Below are 26,033 nucleotides of genomic sequence, written 5' to 3' on the forward strand. Positions count from 1 at the left end.
ACTGAATTTGCTTGGAAAGAATGAAAGGAAACGATTAAGTAAACAACGGACAGGAAGGAGAAAGAGAGATAAATGGCTGGATAACTCGATAAGGAGGTGGGGATATACGTGCAAGAATGACATTGAGATTGTAAAAGACGAAATATAGATATAAATAAGGGAAAAATACATTGTGGTGGCAGTAATATGTTCATAATTTGCATTACTGACTTTGTAGCAGTGTTTATGTATTGTGGACAACTCTCACAAGACAAAACATATGATATGGTGTTATAGCTTTTGCTCTCGTAATGCCTGTTTGTAATGCACAGGAATGCCTTTCAGTATAGTAGTCGATGGTAGCTGTCACTGCTACGTGTAAATATTACCTATTCTCTTTAAGAATGGGTAAAGGTTCACGCACAGAAATATCGGCCTTCTTCCGAGGTTCTACCCATTAATATACCTGTTAGATCCTTAAAAAGCTATAATAAACACAGTGGAAACGTTGTAGTGCTTGAACTAAAGCCTGCAACTTTTAAATTTTATTAGTAGAAAAAGTAAATAGGCCAAATGACAGTCCAGTCAAATAAGGCAGTAGTTTCTAAGATCGACTTATGTTTTCATTGTGGAAGTAATGTAAGGTCTCGTATATTTTTTCATATGATTTGATTCTTTTTATAAATTATTACCATTGCGATGCTGCTATTACTCTTAGATGTAATTTATTTCCTTAATGATTCGTGAATATAGACCCAAGATTATAACAATAGACACATATATACATCGATCTGAGAAACTACTGCCTTTTTTGATTCGACTGTAATTTGGCCTATTCACTTTTTCTACTAACAAAATTTAAAAATGCAAGTTTTCGTTCAAGCTTTACAACGTTTCCACCAATATTTGTTTTGTCTTTTTAAGGTTCTAACGGAAATATTTGTGGGTAGAACCTCAGAAGATGGCCGATATTTCTGTGTGTGAATCTTTACCGACTTCTAAAGAGAATAGAGAGTATTTACATGTAGCGGTGTCAGCTATCATCGACTACTATACTGAACTGCATTCCTGTGCATTACAAACAGGCATTATGAGAGGAAAAACTGTAACAAGCAATCATACATTTTGTCTTGTGAGAGTTGTCCATAATACATAAACACTGCTGCAAAGTCAGGAATGCAAATTATGAACATATTATTGCCACCACAGTTTATTTTTTCCCCTTATTTTTATCTATATTTCGTCTTTTTCAATCTCAATGCTTTTTTTCCTCATATATTCCTACTTCCTTATCATGTTATCCAGTCATATATATATAATCTTGGGCCTATATTCACGAATCAAGAAGAAAATAATTTACATCTTAGTGTATTAGCATCGTCATAATGGCAATAATTTAGAAAGACAATCATAGCATATTATGGCGCTCTTTAATGAGAACTTAAAAAGTATTAATAAGCGACTCGCAATTACGAAAATTTCATCGTGCTCGCATACTGTTCAGAAAGGAGTGTCATTCTGCAGCACTGATTTTCGACAACCTTCCACAGGAAGTAAAGATGGTCAGTGAGACACTTCATGTTTGGAAGCTGAAGGCTGTCTTCAGGAACAATTAAGTACTCATTTTGTGGTGGTTTATGTCACTGCAAATCATTGTAATGAATAACAACTAGCAAACAAGTGTTTTATAAATAGGACTCAGGACTGCTACCTGTTCGTGGCCTCTGAATTTGGCATTTTCATAGGTTTCGCAAAAGATTTAAACGCAGCAGCTGTAAGGTTCCTAACAATAGCCCACGCCCATTACGTTGCTTCTCCACAGATCATATTTGTTCATTTGAAATTAACATAATAGTTTATATAGATACATTGTTAATTTAGTGGGCATTGCTAATTTAGTGGGCATAAGTATTATTATTTCAGCAGCGCGATTCTTTCCATGAGCTTGTGATAATTTTTAAGTGATCCTGAGTAATTGATAAAAAGACTAAAATAGTCAATTCATGAATGCAGACATCTAGAATGAATGAGTCACCACCATTTAGCTCTTGAAATGAGTGATTCAAACTTCGCACCAAAGACACCTCTAACTGTATTCGAGCGATATATGTTTTATTTATATAAACTATTTTTTTTACAATTTCAGCGGCTAATTATAATTATAGTATCGAAGATCCATATCGGTATAAATATTGTAGTCATCCTTGATCACTGAGGTGGGGGGTGTGAATATATGTGTTCAAGTTTTTCGCGCTGCGGCAGTTTCCCGCGTTCCTGCAGGGGTCGTGTGGACGGAAGTTGCTGAACTTTGAACAGGCAAGAGTAATACCGTGTTAAACATTTTGTGTGTAATGTTGTCTTCCAACGTTGCTTAAGCAATCTCCTTACGTTCAGTATGCCTTATGTATTAGTATCTACACAGATACGATTGGTAAGAGTATTTACTGCGTTTGAAGTCTGTGCATATTGGAAATAGTGAGAGTATAATGAAGACAACGAAGTTTCGTATATCGTGACGGTTATTATGTTTTCAAAATATGAGCGCCGTTGCATTGCAAAATAATTGTTTGTGGGAAGCGAAAACCCGTTATTTTCAGCTCCACTTCCACTGCGCTTATTGATAGAAACCAGTTACATTTACGAATCAATTACTCCAGAATTGTTCACAATTATCGTTTAGATAGAATTTGCGGAAACAGTAGTATTGTATTGGACATTGCCATGTTATTTGAGAGCATATCTACTGTTAAATTAAATGTGAGGTGCACGGTTTGTCTTAAGAATTAAGCGGTAATAAATTTACGAACTCCTTCGCAGTTTGCGCAGGGAAGTATTATTACTGGAATATCACTCTAAATTAGTCCAGCAATTTGCTTGAAATATGTATAAGTAAACAGCAGTTCTATATGTATTTAACACTGCCAGTTTCTCTGCTATATATGCTTTTGTGTCTCCTTGCGAGAAAGAGACAAAGATGTCTTATCACTTAAGTGATTGTATGTTGCCTTGTTATTTGTGACATTTCCCAATTTGATATGTGGCTTCCTATTTCTGTAAGTAACTTGTAAACCTATGCTGTTCTGTTGTAAACAGTACAATTTTTTATACTGTGCACGCTATGCCTGTAGCTTGTGAACGGTTTTTAAGAATTGTGAATACTTACTTGCATAGAAATTTTCCAAGCGTTGTGTATTTTGTCATTGCTTCAGCCAGTTTCTCCTGTCCTTCCACGATAGTTACATGCCAGAGTGTTGCTGTGGAAAAGCATGCTGTATATAATGAATGACCCATGGCATGACTAATCTTGAGTTTTTTCCTTTATATAGGAAAGAGGCCCAACGATTGTCGGTGATGAGAATTCTGATCCGGAGTTAATGCTTAAACTTGGTGCTGTTAAAAAAGTTGATCCTGGGAATAACTTGTAAGTCCTGAATTGTTTATCTGACAACTTTTATGGTTGATAACCATTTACTTGTTTATGTCTATGAAGTTCTTTTTTAGCTACGTTTACGTCTGTGAGAAAGTGCCACGTGAGGTCCTAGATTCTCTGGAGGAACTGGGATATCATCTTGTCGGGACAGGTGGTGTAGGACAAACATACGTGTGGACAATGCACAAACCTGCTGGCATTTGAAAAGGTATTACATTGTTTCATAAAAGGGATAATTGGTGTTGTAAGTAGTTAAACTCCTTGTTTTATAATTTATTAGTAGGCTGTTGGTGAACTGTTAATGCCCTTCATTTTAATTTTGAAATTTACTACCAATACACTGCTCAGATATGTACCATTTTGTGCTCATGTGCTATAAAGATCCCACTAGAACCTGTAATTGTTGGGTGCATGTGTGTAATTGGGTTTCTTATTAAGGCTCTATCCATAATGGCAGAAAGTTTTCATTGTAATATGTTGTCATTTGCTCCACAATAGTACCTAGTGACGTTACATATGCAGTGAAGTGCTGTTGGTTATTAATACTCAAAGGTTTTAGTAAATTTTTAAAAGGTGTGTGTATTTGAAAAAAAAAAAAAACATACTATATAAGTAGTAGTGGGAATAACTTGTTAGGAAAGATGACTGGAAGATTGCATTCATTTTTTGCAACTTGACCCGAATGACCTATTTGTGTCTAGAATTTTTGGGACATGTGTAACACCATATCTTTCAAAGAAGTACTTGAAATTTCAGAAAACCAATTTCATGGTGTGATGGATTTAGGCCTACATATTTTGACAAAAAAATTAATTTCATAGCTTGCATTTTAAAACAGCATCTCAGATAGTACCTTCAGAAGAGGAGCATTGGTTCAAGGCTCAATGGATTATGTAAAGATAACGGAATGAAATTATCTTCAAAATACATTATTTATTGAATTTAATAAAAAAAGCCTACTGTATTGGCTTGTAAATTTATTGTTCAGGCAACTGCTGTCCTTTCCTTCTTAAGACTGTTTTATGCAGTGAATCTTATTTTTGTACTTTTTAGTATTCCACATGCATTCTGCCTACTTAGGTTCCAGTTAGTGTTAGTTGCCAGATCTACTCAATTTTCAAACCACATACAAAAATCTCAGCCTAGCCTAAAGATCAGAATTTGCTGTGCCATGCAGTAGCTGGCCAGAAACATTTTCCTGTGATGTGGATTGATACTTCACGAATAACATAGTGGAAATATCAACCACCCATTAGTAGTTGGAAACATTGTGTGTGTGTGTGTGTGTGTGTGTGTGTGTGTGTGTGTGTGTGTGTGTGTGTTTTTTTTATGAGAATGTAAATTGTTCTTTAATTGTAGAAGTGCTCAGGAAGCTTTTATTCTTTACAGGAACATTGGTGCATTGAAAACATGGCTAAAGTCCAGGTGATGAATGTTGTTGTACTCGACAATCCGTCGGCTTTCTTGAATCCATTTCAGTTTGAAATAACATTTGAGTGTGTAGAAGATCTCCAGGAAGATCTCGAATGGAAAATAATTTATGTTGGTTCTGCAGAAAGTGAAGCATTTGATCAGGTGAGTGGAAGTGCTTTAAGCTCAGTATATTACAGGGCAAAACTAGCATACTACTATTGACAGAAATGTAAGTATCAACGACTGGTGTGAAACACAAAAAATATTAAAATTAACAAGAATATTCTGGGATAAGTTGACTTCCAGTGAGATGGGGAAAATTGAAACCTAACAAATGTGTTCAGTGCTATATTTCCACAAATGTCATTGGTTTTGAAAACACTATACATTAATTTAGTACTGAAAATATAAGCAGGTTAGCATTTATAGTTAATTCATGTAGTGTAAAAATGTGAAAACATGCTGCTGCTGATGTTCGTTGAACCTGCTGATATTTCTTGACCATTTTTCCCCACTTGACATCAGTGTGGCCTTCGGAATATATAGCAATAACTACAGCAACTTCCTGGTACTGACTTAATTTTCCATTTCCTGTAAAGTTGATAATTTGATAAGACAGCATTACATTGCCATACCCTTACTTTTAGGCATCCAGTTTGGAAGGTGGTAGGACAGTGCATTGTTTCCTTAATTATGTTGCACAGTGCATTTGACTGTTTCATAAATTGTTAACTGAGTTTTTTAGAGCTACTTGGTTTTTCTTTACCACAAACTCTCTTCCAAACATTAAAATTGGCTGCCGCAGTCTTGGTCATTGTGGTGGACTTAACCTTGCTGATAGGGACATTGCAGGTACATCAAAGTTGAAGATAATGCTACATGCCCAAATAAAGGAAATGTGCTGCTCATATAAAGTTTATCTGTAGTGTGACAATATTTAAGTTTAGAATTGGGGCATTGTTTCGTGGAGTAAGAGTCACAGCCTTCACCATTGAGGTATGGGAGCACAAGAAACTAATAACTGGTAATAAATGACCAACTGAGAGCTCTTGGCAGACATGTTTTGTAGCAGTGAGTGGTAATAGTGCCAAATCCTGGTAGTAATATTACCATAGAGTAGTTCTGATCTTAAGATTTTTGCGATTTTAGTAAAACATTTAAACTAATTTTAAGGACAATCTCTATATGAGTAACTGTAGCTGAACTACTCAACACACAATTTTGTCTTCACCAGTATCTTGTAATAATTACTGCCAACCTAGCCTTTGCTACAGACAGATCTGTCATCACAACCTCCATTCCAAAAGGGGAATATGTGATAGTTTTGTCAGAGTAATTTAAGGCAGCCTTGCAAGACTAAATGTAACTCGAAACAAGTTATAGTTGTCAAAGGTTTCAGTTTTGGTGTGCAAATTACATTGCCTTTATGCCTGCTTTTGTTGCAGGTTTATAACCATTTTTCCATTGCCTATGTATAATCTATCAGTATTATGAAAAGGATATTGCTACTTACCATATATCGGAGATACTGAGTCACAGATGTCCACAACAAAAGGACTTTCACAATATAAGCCAAATTGGCTTTAGCTGCCAGAGACTGGTGTTGTGTGACTATGCAAGTGTCATAAGATTGTTACATTCCATCCTGGCTTTTCCATTGTTTCATAGATAATCTATGTATTTTAACAGATGAATGCCCTGTCTAGCATTGTCACTATTCAAAATTTACACTGTGACTATATATCACTCATCTTTATATAATTTCATTGCTGCCCCTCCGCTCCTGGGGCTCCCAGTTCTTTAGTGCATGGTGCACACATGTCCTGGAACTATTGCGGCCCTTTCTTCCTGGTCTGAATTTTCTACCCAGTGGCACTCCCTTTCCTCATTCCTTCTCCTCTCTTGGTGTTACTTGTGCTGACCTGACTATCCAACAAGTCTCTTGTATTCCTTCTGGTTTTTGTTCCCCTTGCCATTTCTTTTCAGTCCTACCTTTTTGGCATTTTTTGTCCCCCTTTAGGGTTTGACCTCCACTTCCCAATTTTCTCTTTATAATGTGAGCCATTTGGGGAAGAAATCTCTCCCTAACATATATGGTGTGGATACCTCTCCTCCTCTCTTTCCATCTTTCTTTCCTGCTGTAGTCCCCTCTGTCCCATTTGGTCACCAGCAGGTTTAGCCAGTCCTCGTGGTGGGGCTATTAAGTACCCATCTGGCCAAGCTCGCTGACAGCACAGGGACCACACTTCTGATACCTGAGCTGTTGCCTCCCCTTGTATGCCTAGAAATAGTTGCTTGTCATTCTGGGACATCAGAACTCCTGGCAACAGTCACTGTGCCAGATGGCCCTTGCTGTGGCTGGATGGCACCTTTGGGGAGAGCCCCTGATCAGAGTAGATGGTATTACAGCAAATGGTATTTGTAAGAAATGTATCAAGCTCCAAACAGCTGGTCATTTCCCTACAGCTGAATATGCAGTTGGTAATGGCTCTTTCAGTGCTGCTGCTGCTTATGATTCTGCGGCCATCCATTCTCTGGGTACACCCTGGGAGGAGGGCCATGCTCATTGGCTTGCAGTGAAATACTTTCCCTGCAACTTGGTCTGCACTAGGACTTTCAGATGAATTGAAATACAATTGCATAATTACAGAAGACTATAATGTGTTGTTTAACAATGGAAACTCCATTCGTATTCTGTATCACTCTAGGAAAAGACAGATGTCTACTTAAAGCAAAGATCAATAAAGTTGCAGACAGGCCCAATTAAGACCAATACAGCTTTTGGCCTCATACTTAGATCCTTAGTACTCTCTCTCTCTCTCTCTCTCTCTCTCTCTCTCTCTCTCTCTCTCTCTCTCTCTCTCTCTCTCTCTCAACTCCCCACGGGGTGCACAACTATTTTGTGGATACGTGCATAGTGAGCACAGGCCCCCGAGCTAATGTGGCCCTCCTTCCTTTCCATGCTGTATACCTTCCTTTTCCGCTTCCTTCCCTATCCCCCATCTTTGCCCCTCACCTACAGATCTTCGGCTGAGTGCTGTTCCACGCTGTCGGTCGCAAGCTCTGAGCAGTCGTTGACGGCAACCTTGGTCACATTCTTCCATTTTCTGTCCACCCTATGTCCATTATCCATTGGAATATCCACAGCTTTCGAGCGAATTGGGCTGAATTGACAATCCTCTTATGATCCTACTCGCCGGTCATCTTCTGTGTTCAGGAAACAAAGCTGCGTCCCCAAGACCGCTTTGTTTTCCCTCATTTTTCAGTCAGCCCGATTTGATCTCTTCTCTGTTCGAGGCACTCCAGCACATGGAGTACTCATGATTCTTCTCCATAATTCTCTCCATTATCACCCAATCCCCTTAAACACTTCCTTCCAAGCAGTCGCCGTCCGTCTGTCCCTTTCTGGATACACCTTCTCTCTTTGTACTGTATACATTCCATCGTCCACATCAATGGCACGAGCTGATCTCCTTCATCTCCTGGGCCAGCTCCTCCCCCCCCCCCCCCCCCCCACCTCATTTGGTGGTTGGGGACTTCAATGCCCACCACCCGCTTTGGGGATCTCCACATCCTTGTCCGCGTGGCTCACTATTGCTAGACATCTTCCACGCAGTGGATTTTGTTTGCCTCAACACTGGGGGGCCTACATTTTTGTCTGCCTCCACGACAAATTTCTCTCATTTGGACCTTTCGGTCGGTACTGTTCCGCTAACTCGGTGCTTCGAATGGTTTGCCCTTGCTGATACACACTCGAGTGACCACTTTCCATGTGTTCTTAGATTGCAGCCACAACTGCCATATATGCGCCAGAGGCGGTGGAAGTTTGCCCAAGCCGATTGGACACTTTTTCGTCTCTAGCGGCATTCGATGACCGTCACTTTCCTAGCGTCGATGATGAGGTCACTGATATTACAGACGTTATTCTTACAGTTGCAGAATGTTCAATACCTCGCACCTCCGAATTGCCCCGGCGCCCCCCAATTCCTTGGTGTAACAAGGCATGCCGTGACGCAATACGTGAGCGGCGATGTGTTCTTCGCGTTTTCAGACACCATCCTACTTTGGCCAACTGTATCCGCTATAAGCAGTTCCGTGCGCTATGCCGTCGCGTCATCCGCGATAGCAAGAAGGCAAGCTGGGACTTCTTTACTAGTTCATTTAACACCTTCACTCCCTCTTCAGAAGTTTGGAGTCAGATTCGGCAGCTATCAGGCGTGCCTAGTTTCTCCCTGGTCTCTGGGCTCAGTTGTGCATGATACATTAGTGGACCCCGTCGCAATTTCTAACTCATTGGGTCAGCACTTTGCTGAGGTTTCGAGCTCTTCAAATTACTCGCCAGCATTTCTCCCGAAGAAACTTGCAGTGGAAGTGCGACCTCTTGCTTTCTCATCTCAAAATCGCAAAAGCTACAATACTGTTTTCTCCATGTGGGAACTCCAACATGCACTCTCTTCTTCTGGCTCCTCTGCCCAAGGCCCGGATGGTATCCACATCCAAATGTTGCTGCATTTATCATACCATAGGCTGCGTTACCTCCTTCACCTTTATAATCGAATTTGGACCGACAGTACTTTTCCCAGACGATGGCGGGAAGCTATCGTCGTCCCTGTTCCGAAACCTGGAAAGGACAAACATCTCCCCTCTAGCTATCGCCCCATTTCTCTCACTAGTAGAGTATGTAAGGTTTTGGAGCGTATGGTGAATTGCCGTTTAGCTTGGTGGCTGGAGTGCCGCTCTCTTTAACACCTGCCGAATGCGGTTTCTGAAAGCATCATTCTGCAGTTGACCATCTTGTTGCTCTCTCCACTTATATCATGAACAATTTTCTCCGGAAACGCCAAACAGTAGCAATATTTTTGACCTGGAGAGAGCATACGATACCTGTTGGAGGACAGGCATCTTCCGCACACTGTTATCTTGGGGCTTTCGCGGTCGGTTGCCCCTTTTTCTTCGCGAATTTGTCACATCGCACATTTAAAGTATGGGTGAACACTACTCTCTCCTGTACTTTCTCCCAAGAAAATGGGGCTCTGTGCGAAGTGTTGTACTGTTTGCCATTGCCATAAATCCAATTATGGATTATCTCGGGCTCCCTCTTTATGGACGATTTTGTGATCTACTACAGCTCTCAACGGACCAGCCTTCTTGGATGACGTCTTGAAAGCTGCCTCGATTGCCTACACTCTTGGGGCATCGAAACAGGCTTCCGCTTTTCTCCCAGTAAGACCATTTGTGTTAATTTTTGGCGTCATATGGAGTTTCTTCCACCTTCCTTACATCTAGGACCTGTCACCCCCCCCGTTTTTGGATGTCTCTATATTCTTGGGTCTTATGTTTGACAAAAAACTGTGCTGGTCCTCCCACGTTTCCTATCTTTCGGCTCGCTGTCTGCGATCCCTAAATACCCTCCGTGTTCTGAATGGTACCTCATGGGAAGTGGACAGAGTGGTCCTCCACCTCTATCGCACCTTAGTGCACTCGAAATTGGACTATGGAAGCATAGTTTAATCGTCTGCTCAGCCGTCTATTTTTCGGCGTTTCGACTCTATCCACCACCGTGGATTACGTTTAGTGTCTGGAGCTTTTTACACCAGCCCTGTGGAAAGCCTTTATGCTGAGACAGCTGAAGCTCCGCTGTCCAATCGCCGAGCTGTCCTTCTAAGTTGTTATGCTAGCCATCTGCCTTCCATGCCTGCTGATCTGGCCCATGACATTTTTTCGACGCCTCCTTGGATTTAGGGTATGCAGGCCGCCCTTCCTCCCTACTACCACTGGGAGTCCGCTTCCGTCAACTGCTCCATTCTCTTTCCTTCCGCTTTCCTAAAACTTTCTTGACAACTTGGGGTACAGCACCGCCTTGGCTCTGTCCCCGGACCTGCCTGCTCTGTGATATTTGTCGGTTTCCCAAGGATGGTACCCCTTCACTTGTTTATCATCGGGCATTTTCTGCTCAATGTGCACAAATAAAGGGTGCCGCATTTATATACACTGATAGCTCAAAAACATCGTTTGGTGTATGGAGTGCTTATATTGTTGACGACACTCCGAATCGATTTCGGCTTCCCGACCAGTGTTCGGTTTATACTGCGGAGCTTTACACTGTTCTCCAGGCTGTCCAATACATCCGTTGCCATCAGCGGATACAGTATGTTATCTGTTCAGATTCTCTCAGCTCTCTCCTCAGTCTCCAAGCTCTCTACCCTGTCCACCCTCTGGTTCGCCGGATTCAGGACTGCCTACGCTTGCTCCACTTTGGGGGGGGGGGGGGGGGTCTCGGTGGATTTCTCTGGATCCCAGGACACGTTGGTATCTGTGGAAATGAGGCGGCCGATATAGTGGCCAAGGCTGCAGTCTCTCTTCTTCGGCCAGCTATTAGCACGATTCCCTTCGCTGATCTATGGAGTGTTTTGTCGTCGTGTTGTTCTTTTATGACATGCACATTGGTCGACACTTCCCCATAATAAATTGTGGGATGTGAAAGCTCTTCCCTGTACTTGGACCTCTTCCTCCCGAACACGTCGTAGGGAGGAGGTAATTTTAACTAGACTCCGGATAGGGCACTGTCTTTTTAGCCATCAACATCTTTTAAGCGGCGATCCTCCCTCACTCTGTCCCCACTGCTCTCAGCTGTGGACGGTAAGATCCCTTTTACTTGAATGCCCCTATTTTACTACGTTACGCGTCTGTCTACAGCTGTCGCCTGAAATATCGTCCATTTTAGCAGATGACACGCGCTCAGTCGCGTTCTCGAGTTTATAAGGGCCAGTGAGATGACGGCAGTCATTTGAAGCTCTTTGGAGACAACCAACCCTTTTCTGTAGTGGTTTTTAAGCTTTCCTTCTGCTTTGTTTCTCCAATTTTTTTTAGTGTCGTTCCCATTGCTACTGGTTTCCATTTTCGTTTTTTACCTTTTCCGAAGTCATAGATCGGGTGCTAATGACAAAAACAAGAAAAAGAAAAAAAAAAAAAGAAACTCTCTACCAACTCCAGCACCTCAGGCCATTTGTTTTCTGATTTTATTTTTTGTTTTATTATTTGAAATGAAGTGTTTCATTCCATATTATTGCTCAGTTTCAACTCTTTGATAAATTTAAAGTGTACAGCTTCGTATTCTGAAGCTTAATACCAGGTAGGGGCTCCTGTTTCTGTAGCCATAATGAAAGATCTGATAATGTGCCAAGTGCTGTTTCCTTATTTGGCATTCCTTATAGGGATAGAATATAATAAAACATTTGCCCTAAGTATAATAACTATACAGGGTGTCCCAGCTATTTTGTCCACCCAAAATATTTCTGGAACAATAACAGCTATTGCAAAAAGACTTTCACAGGTATCAATGTAGGGCTGGGGCCCATGAATGTACATGTTTGGAAACATTCTAAAACGAAAGCTTATGTGTTTTAACACACTTGTGTTTTTTAAATGGACCTCTTATATTTTTATGCAGCAATCCATAGCTTGACGAAGCACATACACAATGGCGTTGATTGCATCCCAATATTCCCATTACATCCCGAGATATTAAGACGCGAAGTTGACGCTTGAAACACCCGACGTGTGCTGCTGGCGCACGTCCTGAGGCTCAGGCGTGAACCCCATGCTGCCCGTAATTGCGATGTGATTGACATGCGTAATCACACTTCCATACTCCCATACTTATCAAGAGGTCCGAAAAGAATAATACGGTCTGCAGCCATCCTGCATTAACGTCGTACATTCCAGCACGTATTTATCTCGTAGGCTAGGGGTGATGCAGTTCTGTAACATATCTGTGCACCGCAACGTTAGTCACAAAGTAATGGATTAATGATAAGTGAAGTTAACTTTGGTTTGGGAACTCTGCTGTCTCTACAGTATATTTTGTGGACCTTTCTCCCAGAGGAGTCCTTGTTTTTAGCTCTTTCCTTTTATCAATTGGGCTTAATATGTAGCTGTTTTAACTTCTTTTTGGTGTTAGTGTCCAAAGATTCATGGGTGCTAGTGACCTTACTTGTTTTCGTTCTCCGAAACAAAATCAACAAAAGAAACCATTACTTGTTACTGATATACTGCATAACTTTTCCTATTTGGGAATTGCTGGCACTTCCAGAGTGGGCTGAACTAAGTGGAGTCATTTACCACGCGCCCACAGTGTACTTCCAAGGTGGGTGTGAATATGTCTGATGGTAATGGACTGATCATGTTAAAGTTCAGAACACTAACCTGCTGAAATACGTTGCTTGACTTGGTTGAATTATCTGAAGTTCCAAAAGCTCAAAGGTGACCTACTTCTGTCGCAGAGTGCAAATTTAAGCCTGTGGGTCTCTTCAGATACTGGGAGGGCTGCGACTGGGGAGATACTTTTGATGGCCCTCATCTTGTAAAAAGTATCAGCCATTGTTAGTGGAGACAATGAAACCAGTATTGTTAAATGCATATTATCAGCATGTTACATTTGGGACAGTTGATAATAGCTCCTCTAAAACCTGTAAATAATTACTCACTCAATAAGCCGAATAAGCTCTTGTATAGAAATACGAGCTAAGTGAAGTTATTTTTGTCCACTCATATGAGATCGTTACGAAATGCTGTTGAGGAATAAAAAAATCTGCAAACTGAAGAGCAAACAGCACTTGCGATTGGAAACTTGTATTTCCCAGAAAAAATGTTAGTTACGATACAGGGTGAATTACATTGTTGGTAACTTGTCTTTAATCCCAGTAGTGTTAATGCACTTTGTGGAAAATATACTACTGTGCCTCCAATGACACATAAGATACGGTACAGAAGTGACAAAGCTGTGGAGTGACTAATCACTTGCTTGTTCTATAGTTTGCAGAATTATGAAGAAGGGAAGTAAATGACAACACTCTGGTGGCCTACCTTACTTTAGCTCTTTACCCTCTCTTCCAACCTGTTACATCACCAGAACACAATCCCTTAATACAGTTCTATTGCATTTAGAGGTAATGCGCACACATTTAATATTTGTCATTAAGCAACTTCATAGAACAAACATTAATTTTATGCTGGTGAAATAGTATTTTTATGAGTGTCGGATTTGTGACTACATGATTCTTTTCACCAAATTTTCCTTCCTTGACAGTACTGTTTGTGAAATGTTAGACTAGAGCTAGTGATTTTTGCCACCAGAGTACCAGATTTAACAGCTCTTGATCCTTTTCATGATGCACGGAAAAACATTGTCAATAGTGACATGGCTCACAAGATGAGAGAGATGGTAATCTTATGTGTTAAAATAGCTAAAAATTGCTAAATTCATAAACTCCAAATATTTTTTATTGTATGACCAAAACAGCACAAAGATTGGCTACATTGTTACTTGGAAAAATTGTCTGTATGGTAGGCCTGACTCAGCCTGTTTTCATCTGCATCTACACACTTTCACCCTTCTGCAACCATGCATGTGTACAAAGTGCAATCAGCAATTCATTGGACTTTCTAGTGCTTTCATGTTCATGGCTTAGAAGAGCATGAAAGCCATTTACAACCTGATCAGAGAAGCAACCTGAAGTCTTAAGTGTAACAAATTAAAAAGCCAGTATAAGGTTGTAGCAATCTACCATCCTTGTTATTTAAAAGTTCTAGAGTGATTTTGGAGAAGACTAATTTCTTAAATTTTTACTTTTCCCTGAATGCTGTGAGTTTATATTTAAACTATGGCCAAAACTGGGACACCGCTGGATGTTAACTACTTCTGTGGCACCCACTTAGAGCCAAACTTTCGATTTTGATGCAGAAGTCTCTGTGATCCTGATAGCACTGGGAGTAGACGATTAGAGAAAAAAGCAACTTTTGCACTCAAAATCGCAAAGTGTGTTACATAATATGTATCATATCTGCCCAGCAGATAGAACTGTTAAGGATATTAAGATACACATTTCCATTTAAGACTAGAAATGAACTTCTGTGGGTAAAGATAGATGTCAAAAGGTAAAGGAGCATGTCAAAAGATCTAAGAGGGAGAATATGCCATACTCCTGCATGTGGTCAATTTGGTTTAGAGGAAGGTAATTGGATTACAGATGCATAACAAATTAATGGTGATCAAGCTGTGTGACCATAGTGGAAATTGTATTATAGACTGTATTGTCCATTTAACGTCATCATTGTGATACACCTTACAGAACATTATTATTTGTGAATTAGATAATGTGCATGTGAGGCAATTAAAACATTATACTGTGGTACGTTGTTTACCATTGAACTCAATTTTGGAAAATTCATGAGGGGCGGCTAATTTTAAATTGATATCTATCCATGGGCAGTCATTTGGTTCCCAATTAGTTGGCAAAGCATATTGCCATAGATTTAAACAATCCTATAAAGGATGAGTGGTAAGCAAATGTCACAAAATCTATATAAAAAAAGTGGAAGAAATTAACATTTGTTGGTTTGTAATGCAATATAAAGGAGGATTTAATGCTCAGTATATTTTGCCATTAATGGCTTTAACAAAATGATTGGCTGTAATGCGAAAGTAATGGAAGGCTGCTCATAAAAACATTTCATTTTGAGGAGAGTTCATCTCTAACAGTTTCAAAGTCCAGCCTCCTTATTAGTACTAATCTGGAGTTTGAGAGTCCACAGAAAATCTGTCATAGTAATCCTAATAAATTGGTTCCATGTGTGTTGTGGAAGGTGGTGCTGAGAATTTGGAGATTTACAATAGAGGGAGAGTGTCTGTCTCTGTCTTATATTTGAGAGTGATCTTATGGCTGCAGTGACTATTGGTAAATCTTTCATTCAGAAATGGTTACCATTAGATTGGTTTCCCATTGATGGCATTTTTAAATATAGGGTATCCTACATAAAACTGGCACACCTCATGCCCAAGATTAAAGTAACAATGAACTACCTAAAAAAGAATAAGTGATTGTAACATAAAAAAATGTAGTTCTTTGTAAACAAAGATTCCAAGACTTACCAAGCGGGAAAGCACCGGCAGACAGGCACAATGAACAAAACACACACACAGAATTACTAGCTTTCGCAACCGATGGTTGCTTCTTCAGGAAGGAGAGGGAAAGACGAAAGGATGTGGGTTTTAAGGGAGAGGGTAAGGAGTCATTCCAATCCCGGGAGCGGAAAGACTTCCCTTAGGGGAAAAAAAGGACAGGTGTACACACACACACACACACACACACACACACACACACACACACACACACACACACACACACACACACATCCATCCGCACATACACAGACACAAGCTTGTGGTAGTTGTTTGTAAGAGATACTGGAAGGGGTGGCCACGGTCATAGTCATCTCTGACTTCATGTGGTGATGTTACCAACAACAAGCCATAATTCTGCAGGCTTATTGTTAATTTCTCTAATGATGTCTATCTTCTGGTAACATGTTGGTAACGTGAGCCATACTTTGGTTTGATGTGTGGAGAGTTGCACCATCTTGTTGGAATATGGTATAAAATTTCTCTAAATCTGTTAATTATGCATAGAAAGTGTTGAAGATCTCAAGATATTTTAAGACTGTTCAAAGTGGCCAGTAACGTGTGAGCTGGACAATGCACACAAAATGCTTACCTTCTTTGAGTGGAGAAGCTGTTAACGCAAAATGCCTGGAGTGTCTTGTGACAAGTCTCCGCAATTCTGCGCATTGGCGTTTACATAACCTGGCAATTGAAACCAGCTGTGTCCCCGTTCCTTGGTGCACTGAGGCATGCAGTGACGCAATTTGCACAATTTAGCAGTCACCCTACAATGGCAGACTGCATTTGTTACAAACAGTTGCGTGCAGTGTCATCGCATGCTTCAGGACAGCAGGAAAGCTAGCTTTGTTCCACAAAATTTCAGGAGAACTAACTGATGTTTGAAACTTCCTGCCACAATATTTTGGCTTTTTCCTTTACCAGTTCTGTTAACTTTCACATCATCTTTAGTCAAGAGGGCCAACCTCTGATTTCAGCATCATAGAAGGGTTCACTACATCATCATCTGCTACTATCTCCAACATCTGGATCTGATATTTTGTGGAGATTTTGTGCTCTATGCACTAACACCCTGTCTTTCTCCATCAGAAATGAGCAGAGGGAGTTTGAGCAATACCTTTCTCTTATCAGAATGGTGAGAGCTACAATTCCGCCTTTACCATGAGGCAGCTGGATCATGGTCTTGCTTCGTCCTGATCCTCCACCTCAGGACCAAACTGTTCACATTCAGATGTGGCAGAACCTTGCTCTTGTGAGCAAGCAGTTTCTGCTTAATTAGTATAATCACATCTGGGCAGAGGGCACAGTTCCCAGATGCTGGAGTGAAGCCACTGTCATATTCACACACAAGCCTGGCAAGGACCAAAACTTTCCTTCTAGTTATCGTTCCATTTCTCCCACCAACTGTGGAACGTATGACTCGTGCTCATCTATTATGGTGGCTAGAGTCTCGCAGTTTATTAACCACTGCACAGTGTGGTTTTTGAGCACTCTGTTCTGCAGTTGACCATCTTGTCAATCCATGTCGTGAACAGTTCTCTACGTAAATACCAGACTGGAGTTGTGTTTTTCGATTTCGAGAAAGCCTAAGAGACCTGGTGCGGGACTGATATTCTCTGTACTCTCTACACATGGGGTTTGAATCCACATGCCCCATTTCCTCCAGGAATTTTTTAATGGCTAGTTTTCAAAGGAACATGTGTGTTCTGGCATGTTTCTCACCTTTATCCAGGAAAAGGGCGTGCCCCAGTGTCCGTCCTGAGTGTCGTCCACTTTGCTATCGCCATTAACTCTATTATGGCCCTTCTCCCATTGGGCATCTCGGCCTCCATTTTTGCTGATGAATTTGCCATCTGTTGAAGTTCTCCACGGACTTGTCTCCTTGATTGATGCCTTATGTGGTGTCTTGATTGTCTATACTCGTGGAGCATGTATGAAATTTTGGTGGTGCAATTGGTTTCTTCCACTGTTTTGACATCTTGGGCCTGTTGCTCTTTTTGTTCATTGAAATTACAAAATTTCTGGGGTAAATACTGAAAGGAAAGTTTCTTGGTCCTCTCATGCGTCTTACCTGGCCACCTGTTTATGCAGTCCCTGAATGTCCTACGTGTCCTGGGTGGTACTTCTTGGGGAGTGGATCAGACCACCCTCCTCAGATTGTATCAGTCTCTTGTCCGGTCAAAATTAGACTAAGTGTGTAGTTTATTCATCTGCACGTCTGTCACTCTTACTGTCTCAATACTATCCACCATTGCAGAGTCTGTTTGGCCACTTGTGCCTTCTACAGTAGCTGTGTGTGTGTGCGCACACTACTACTGTCATACTGCTGTCATTTTCTGCCCACAGATATGCATGCCCTTTATCTGCTGTCCGTGGCCACACATCCTGTATCTCCTTCGTCGATGACTCCTTTCACTGCCAGTATGGGGCACGTCCCACTTCTGTTAACTCCTGGAGTTCGCTTTTGGCTATTGCTCCAGCAGATCAACTACATGCTACCTGCCACTTCGCCGATGGGTGTAAACTCTTCCACACCTTGGATTTGTGTGGTGGCTTGTATTAACCTTTGAGACTGAAGTAGTGTCCTTCAGAACCAAGTTAAGTCCATCACTGTAAGTTTCTCGACCTTCACACAGAACTTTGTGATAGTACCTTCGTGTACACTGATGGCTCTTGGACTGACCATGGTGACAGGTGTGTTTTTGTCATTGGCAACGATTTTCAGTATCGGCTTCCGGAACACTGCTCATTGTTTACAGCCGTGCTCTTTGTCCTGTATGAGGCCACACGGCACATCCAATGACACAAGATTTTCAGTTGTCCACTGATCCAACACTGTGCCCCTCAGAGCCTCTGTGTGCTGACACTTTAATGCAATGGGTCCAGGAATGCCCTTGATGGAGCAACACTTACGTTGTTTATGTGGGTCCCTGGTTACCTTCATCTGAAGTGAAATGAGGTTGCGGATGCTGCTGCCAAGACTGCAGTTCTCATACCTTGACACGCTAGTTCTTCACTTCCTCTGATCTCTGTGTTACCATCTGTCAGCAGGTGGTGTCAGTTTTGCATTACCATTGGTCTTCCTTTCATGGGAACAAGCTCCTGGGAATGAAACCTCTGACACGTGGGCTATCAATCACATTTTATGTTTTATCTGTTGAATAATATGGTGAAGGACATTTAATCTTTACTTCAGGACCTCCAATGTCTCTGTGGTTCATTTTATGGAGCTTTCTCCAAGTCCCTGTTTTTAGCTCTCTCTCCTTTTGTCATTGGGCTTCACAAGTAGTCGTTTTTAACTCCTTTTAAGTCTTCATGTTGTGTGTGGGACGGTGGGTTAATAATATAGAAACAATTAGAATATTGTTCGTCGTCTTTTACGAGAGCCTGATGAACATACTGACCATAGTTTCCAGTCTGCAAATCCATATTCTTGTCTAGCGCACTGAAAGAAATATTTCTATTCTCTGTTTACTCAGCGGGATCAGGGACTATGATTATAAATAAAGATTTTGAGTTTTAATTGATACATTTGGTCTGCTTTCACACGCACAACATAGTAGTATTTGTGACAATAAGACTAAATAAATGTGTGTATCCTAAACAGCACTAGGAACAGTTAAGAGGTGACCTTTAAGGTAAGTTGCCATTAAATGGTGTTTTGCTCTGACTTCTAATAATCAGACTAATTGTTCATCATAAAAGTGGAAAATAATCACCGCTTGCCACGTGGATTTGTTAACATTACGAGCAGCACACAAACTGTTACTTTAGCAAAATCTAAGTGGTCGAGGATGGTGTACAGTCCTCTTGAGCTCACCTCTATTTGCACCAAAAACATGAGTTTAGTGCAGTGAGAGTGTGATGTCGGCCGAGACAGCGCATAAGCCGGCATTTGACTGAGGACTGTATGGTAGCTGGGTGCAAAGTGAAGTGAAGTCACTGCCTCTCCAGCTGTATCAAGATCGGGTGCAGCAGACAGCTGACGGAAACACCTGCCGTCGTCTGCTCTGTACCCAAGTAGCAATATGTAAATGACCACTTCCTCGGACACACATTATTTTGACACTGTTGTGTATTAATTTAGAATCTTTGCAATTTTTGTATGAATGGAATTAAGTTGGTTATAATCGCAGAAAAAGATTTAGCTCAACTGCATTTAAGTTATGCCATCTAGAATTTTTAGAACGGAACTGTCAGTAGAATGTTAACTCTGAACTAAAACTTTAAGAGACTTTGTATTAAGTGTTATTTACATAAGTCTTGAAACTTGGTATAGCTTTAATGGATGTCATGTGGTGCTGTAATCAAAACTTTTTATCATTAATATAAATAATACTTAACTCACTACAAATAAGGCAATTTTTGTTCCAAATTCAATTATCAGTAAATTATTCGAAAACTATTAGAGGTATCTTAATGAGGTCAGGTACTTCAGGTTTTCATATCAAACTGAGGCTTCATACGAATTTTTGACTTCAAGCTTGATCATTTAGCGCCATTCATTTTTCATAAATACATGAATTCTGGCTAAAATTTTGTTCCGATCAAGTTGAAACTTATATAACAGTTGAGTTTGACATCCTTTTGCACATTCTGACCAATTTCTGGGTTTATTATTCAGTACTACTTGTTTTCTTCTGTTTAAAACTGTATATTTAGGGAAAGATGTCAAATCGCTCAGAGGTTTGCCAATTTCAACATTAATATATTGAAAAGCATATGTTGACCAACTTTCGGAAAAAACATAATTTTTAAACTCATTCTTAAATTATGGTGCAATACTTCGGTGTTACGCACAGACAGGTTATGGTGATGTGGTGCTAATAGCAGTGAACTGGAGTAAATACCAGTGCACTTGCTTGCCTCTGTATCTCTCAAGTGACAGTGCTTGTTTAACCACGTGTGGTTCTGACATGGGAGCATATGACTAGTTATTTCCCCAAAAACAAAAATAACATATGAAACATGGTCTCATCTGACTTTAAGTAAACCAAGGGATCCAAGTAACAGTTGGCAAATGGTGTTAACAGCTATTTACAATAATGTAATCTTTGCCTGATGGTCAAATTTTAGTTCTTGCGCAACACTCGCACAGTAGGCTTTTAGGCTTTTAATTTCATATCTTTTCCTCTGCACATTCTGAATGGATGTTACAACCCTCCATTTCTCATACATATCATGAATAGTGTTGATCGTGGGGAGTTTCCCACGAAGATATTTCACATGAAACATTCCTTGATGCTGCCTATTTTTATATAACACTCCACAATATCAGTTTGCTATTCTAATGCAGAGTGCCCCATTTCTGTAACAACTCAACAACAGAAGCTTCACACAACTGGAGCACGAACACACAGCGACATTTATTTTTCCGAGAAAATGCAGTGTAGCCAACTTCTGAGACAGTATTGCCACTTAACAATCCATTTGAGAAGAGAAGATTAACTGGTACGTGAAGTGTACTGGTTTTATGCGGAATGTCCTGTGTAATACAATTTTGTAATTCTAAAGAATAGCTATTTAAAATTCTGAAAAATGTTTTGTTGCTCTACAGCCACTAGTTCTTATTGGTAATGTAATGCCAAACTGCTGTACTAGTCTATACTCACTTTTTGACATAGAAGCTGAAGAAATGAACTCTGTGATATTGATGTTAATACTGGTTTGAAATAATATGAACTTTTTGTCCAGGTACTAGATACTGTGTATGTGGGACCTGTGCCAGAGGGACGGCATATGTTTGTATTCCAAGCAGAACCTCCAGATCCAAAAAAAATACCAGTGGCAGATGTTGTTGGTGTCACTGTTGTGTTGCTTACATGTTCATATAGGTGAGGAATTACTAAGTAGTTTCCATCTTTCAACATTATTTGTTGTTGATTGTAAATTGTTGGAATTACTTCAGTGACATATTTATGTTTAGGGGCCAGGAATTCATCCGTGTTGGTTACTACGTAAATAACGATTACACGGACCCTGAGCTGCAGGCCCAGCCACCAGCAACACCACAGTTCGACAAACTGCAACGCAATATTCTCGCAACAAATCCTAGAGTAACTCGTTTCAAGGTAGTTTTCTTCCACCTACCTCGCTTTAAAACTTGTATACAGTAGTTTGTTTCATTTTAACTACACACTTTTTGAAGTTTGTAAATATTGTATAAAGCTGTTAGTGTAAACAAATTTGCATCATAATTGAAAACAAAAAGGAGGATGGTAAGTGGCTTTGAAAGGGTTTTGTTAGCCAATAATATTCATTACTTTGGTGCTTCAATTGCAATTTCGTAGGCACTTCAAAAATTTATAGAGGACATGCTACATGGGTAGCTTTGAGGGATGAAGTAGTGAAGGCAGTAGAGGATCAAGTAGGTAAAAAGGATGAGGGCTAGAAGAAATCCTTGGGTAACAGAAGAAATAATGAATTTAATTGATGAAAGGAGAAAATATAAAAACTTACGAGATGAAGCAGCCAAAAATTAATACAGACGTCTGAGATCAACAGGAAGTGCAAAAAGGCTAAGCAGGAATGGCTAGTGGACAAATGTAAGGATGTAGAGGCTTATCTCACTAGAGGTAAGATAGATACTGCCTACAGGAAAATTAGAGAGACCTTTGGAGATAAGAGAACCACTTGTGAACATCAAGAGCTCAGATGGAAACCCAGTTCTAAGCAAAGAAGGGAAAGCAGAAAGGTGGAAGGAGTATATAGAGGGTCTATAAAAGGGTGATGTAGTTGAGGACAATATTATGGAAATGGAAGAGGATGTAGATGAAGATGAAATGGGAGATGCGATACTGTGTGAAGAGTTTGACAGAGCACTGAAAGACCTGAGTTGAAACAAGGCCCCCGGAGTAGACAACATTCCATTGGAACTACTGACGGCCTTGGGAGTGCCAGTCTTGACAAAACTCTACCAGCTGGTGAGCAAGAGGTATGAGACAGGTGAAATACCCTCAGACTTCAAGAAGAATATAATAATTCCAATCACAAAGAAAGCAGGTGTTGACAGATGGGAAAATTACCGAACTGTCAGTTTAATAAGTCACAGCTGCAAAATACTAACGCATATTCTTTACATGTGAATGGTAAAACTAGTAGAAGCCGACCTCGGGGAAGATCAGTTTGGATTCCATAGAAATGTTGGAACACGTGAGGCAAAACTGACCCTACGGCTTGTTTTAGAAGATAGGTTAAGGAAGGGCAAACCTAAGTTTCTAGCATTTGTAGACTTAGAGAAAGCTTTTGACAATGTTGACTGGAATACTCTCTTTCAAATTCTGAAGGTGGCAGGGGGTAAAATACAGGGAGTGAAAGGATATTTACAATTTTTACAGAAACCAGATGGCAGTTACAATAGTCGAGGGGCATGAAAGGGAAGCAGTGGTTGGGAAGGGAGTGCGACAGGGTTGTAGCCTCTCCCCGATGTTGTTCAATCTGTATATTGAGCAAGCAGTAAAGGAAACAAAAGAAAAATTCAGAGTAGGTATTAAAATCCATGGAGAAGAAATCAAAATGTTGAGATTCACTGATGACATTGTAATTCTGTCAGGGACAGCAAAGGACTTGGAAGAGCAGTTGAACGGAATGGACAGTGTCTTGAAAGGAGGATATAAGATGAACATCAACAAAAGCAAAATGAGGATAACGGAATGTAGTCGAATTAAGTCGGTTGATGCTGAGGGAATTAGATAAGGAAATGAGACACTTAAAGTAGTAAAGGAGTTCAGCTACTTAGGGAGTAAAATAAGTGATAATGGTCGAAGTAGAGAGGATATAAAATGTGGACTGGCAATGGCAAGGAAAGCATTTCTGAAGAAGAGAAATTTGTTAATATCGAGTATAGATTTAAGTGTCAGGAAACCATTTCTGAAAGTATTTGTATGGAGTGTAGCCATGTATGAAAGTGAAACATGGACGATAAATAGTTTGGACAAGAAGAGAATAGAAGCTTTCGAAATGTGGTGCTACAGAAGAATGCTGAAGATTAGATGGGTAGATCACATAACTAATGAGGAAGTATTGAATAGGTTTGGGGAGAAGAGAAGTTTGTGGCACAACTTGACCAGAAGAAGAGATTGGTTGGTAGGAGATGTTCTGAGGCATCAAGGGATCACCAATTTAGTTCTGGAGGACAGCGTAGAGGGTAAAAATCGTAGAGGGAGACAAAGAGATGACTACACTAAGCAGATTCAGAAGGATGTGGGTTGCAGTGGGTGCTGAGAGATGAAGGAGCTCGCACAGGATAGAGTAGCATGGAGAGCTGCATCAAACCAGTCTCAGGACTGAAGACGACGACGACAACAACAATAATGCTACATTTCAGTGGCTTATTTTTTGCTGTTTCTTGTCACTTTGTTTCACCTTATTTAGTTTAACAGTAATTCTATTTTGTAATTCTGAAACCTGAAAAGGTAATGTAGGTCGTAGATTGAATCAGGACAGTTGCAGAGCTTTCTGGTAGTTCAAGTTGATATCAGTAGTTCTTAATATTGTAACAATGTCTCCTATTATAATTAAAAAAATTCTATTGTTCTATTAGCAAAAGGAAAAACAGATACTACTCATTGTAAAGATGACAAGTGGAGTTGCAGACAGGCACTACAAAATGACACGCATTTAGCTTTGGCCAAAGCCTTTTTTTGGAAAAGGAAACCCACACATTCATTCACATGAGCAACCACACCTGATGCACACACGACCACCATCTCCACAGCTGAGATTGCTGATACATCTTTACAATGAGTAACAATCAGTCCTTTTCCTTTTGTAATTGATATTCCAATCTGTAGTTCCCACTGTTTGTTTTGTTCCATAGGTTGACTGGGATGACAACCCCAGTAGAGCAACAAGTAATGGAGGTGGTGAGAATGGTACTGCTGTGATGGAAAGTGGAAGTACTACAAATGGCATGCGCTCATCGCTTGAGGCAACTATGACAGCAAATAGTTTGGATGGTGGACCTATAAGGGCTAGTATATTAGCTTCTGGAGAGACAAGCATGGAGATGTAGTTGTTTATTTGTGAAACATTAAGTGCTGCAAAGAAAGTGGTTAAGACATTCAGTTGCACATTTTGCAAGCAAGACTGCAATAATAAAACATTATTTAAGGCAAGCTGACAAGATGGATCAATACAGTGGTGAGCAAGAAGTTAATAATAGTTCTGTGCATCCAAAGGTACATGTGCTGTCCCCCTCTCTGGCTCTTCCACCCAAACCGGAAGAACCACGAGCGGAAGACTGTTGTGGGCAAGGTTGTCAACCTTGCATATTTGACATTTATCAGCAACAAATGAGGGCCTGGGAAGCAGAATGCAGAAGACTGGAAGCTACAAAATACAACACTGATAAAGCTGAAATCATTTCTCCATTGCGGTGGTCTCCATTTCGTTGTGTTTCTGTAGAACATGAGGCAGTCAGTGTTAATGTGTACTGCTTTGAATCAACAGAATGCGACAGGATTATAAATTTTTCTCCATGGCAATACTTGGTAGCTCAAAGTAACTTAAATGTTTCCATATCCAGAGCTTACACCCCTCTCCCTGGCAAAACTGAAAGTCAATTCAGTGTTATTGTGAAACTCTATGAGGGTGGCCTGATGTCAGAGTTTTGGAAAACGGTTTATTGTGATGAAGTGGTGCTATGGAAAGGACCATATGAGACTGGCTTCCACTATAATCCCAATAGCTACAGCCATATAGTGATGTTTTGTGCTGGAACAGGGCTAGCACCATGTTTCGCATTGGCTCATTATGTTACATCCAATGAATTAGATGAGACTTTTGTTAGGATTATTTTTTCGTGCAGGACTAGAAATAACATTTTGCTCAGACAACCCCTTCGAAAGCTCAGAGAGAACTGGAATTTTACCTCAAAAACTGTATTAACACAAGATGATGATACAGGTTTGGAGAAATGGTATGGCGAGGATCTTTCATCGGGAAGGATCACTTCAGAAGTTGTTTCCAGTGAACTTGCAGGGAAGAGTTCTGTTTTTGTTATGATTTGTGGTACACAGTCATTCAACAAAGATATTTGTGGTTATGTAAGGAAATGTGGTGTGAGAGAAAAAGACACCTTGGTTCTATGATTTAAGTGTTCAGCTATTGTGTGAACAAAGTGATGAATAACATTAGAGTTGGATTAGTGAGAGAGGTTTTACAGGGTGTGATATTTAAAAAGAAAAATACTCATATCATGCAACTTTTTAACACATTGTGAACCATAAATATTAGTGTGATTGGTGATGTTTA

General features: G+C 40.3%; 2 protein-coding genes across 2 annotated transcripts in view; both read left to right on the forward strand.

Annotated features, from left to right (window-relative positions):
* The first annotated feature begins 3,315 nt into the window (after positions 1–3,315).
* LOC126284875 (histone chaperone ASF1) overlaps positions 3,316–26,033 on the forward strand; it is a 23,108-nt gene continuing 390 nt past the window's right edge. The window contains exons 1-6 of the mRNA XM_049984115.1: positions 3,316–3,400; positions 3,470–3,617; positions 4,799–4,984; positions 21,474–21,613; positions 21,706–21,850; positions 24,598–26,033. The exon at positions 24,598–26,033 is cut by the window's right edge and continues 390 nt beyond it. Coding sequence (XP_049840072.1) covers positions 4,820–4,984; positions 21,474–21,613; positions 21,706–21,850; positions 24,598–24,792 — 645 coding nt within the window. The 5' untranslated portion in view covers positions 3,316–3,400; positions 3,470–3,617; positions 4,799–4,819 and the 3' untranslated portion in view covers positions 24,793–26,033. The remainder of the gene's footprint in view (positions 3,401–3,469; positions 3,618–4,798; positions 4,985–21,473; positions 21,614–21,705; positions 21,851–24,597) is intronic.
* Positions 24,905–26,033, forward strand: part of LOC126284876 (NADH-cytochrome b5 reductase-like) — a 1,519-nt gene continuing 390 nt past the window's right edge. Inside the window, exon 1 of the mRNA XM_049984116.1 lies at positions 24,905–26,033. This exon is cut by the window's right edge and continues 390 nt beyond it. Coding sequence (XP_049840073.1) covers positions 24,905–25,870 — 966 coding nt within the window. The 3' untranslated portion in view covers positions 25,871–26,033.

This window comes from Schistocerca gregaria, chromosome 8 (genome assembly GCF_023897955.1).
Source record: "Schistocerca gregaria isolate iqSchGreg1 chromosome 8, iqSchGreg1.2, whole genome shotgun sequence".
In the NCBI taxonomy this organism is placed as follows: Eukaryota; Metazoa; Arthropoda; class Insecta; order Orthoptera; family Acrididae; genus Schistocerca; species Schistocerca gregaria.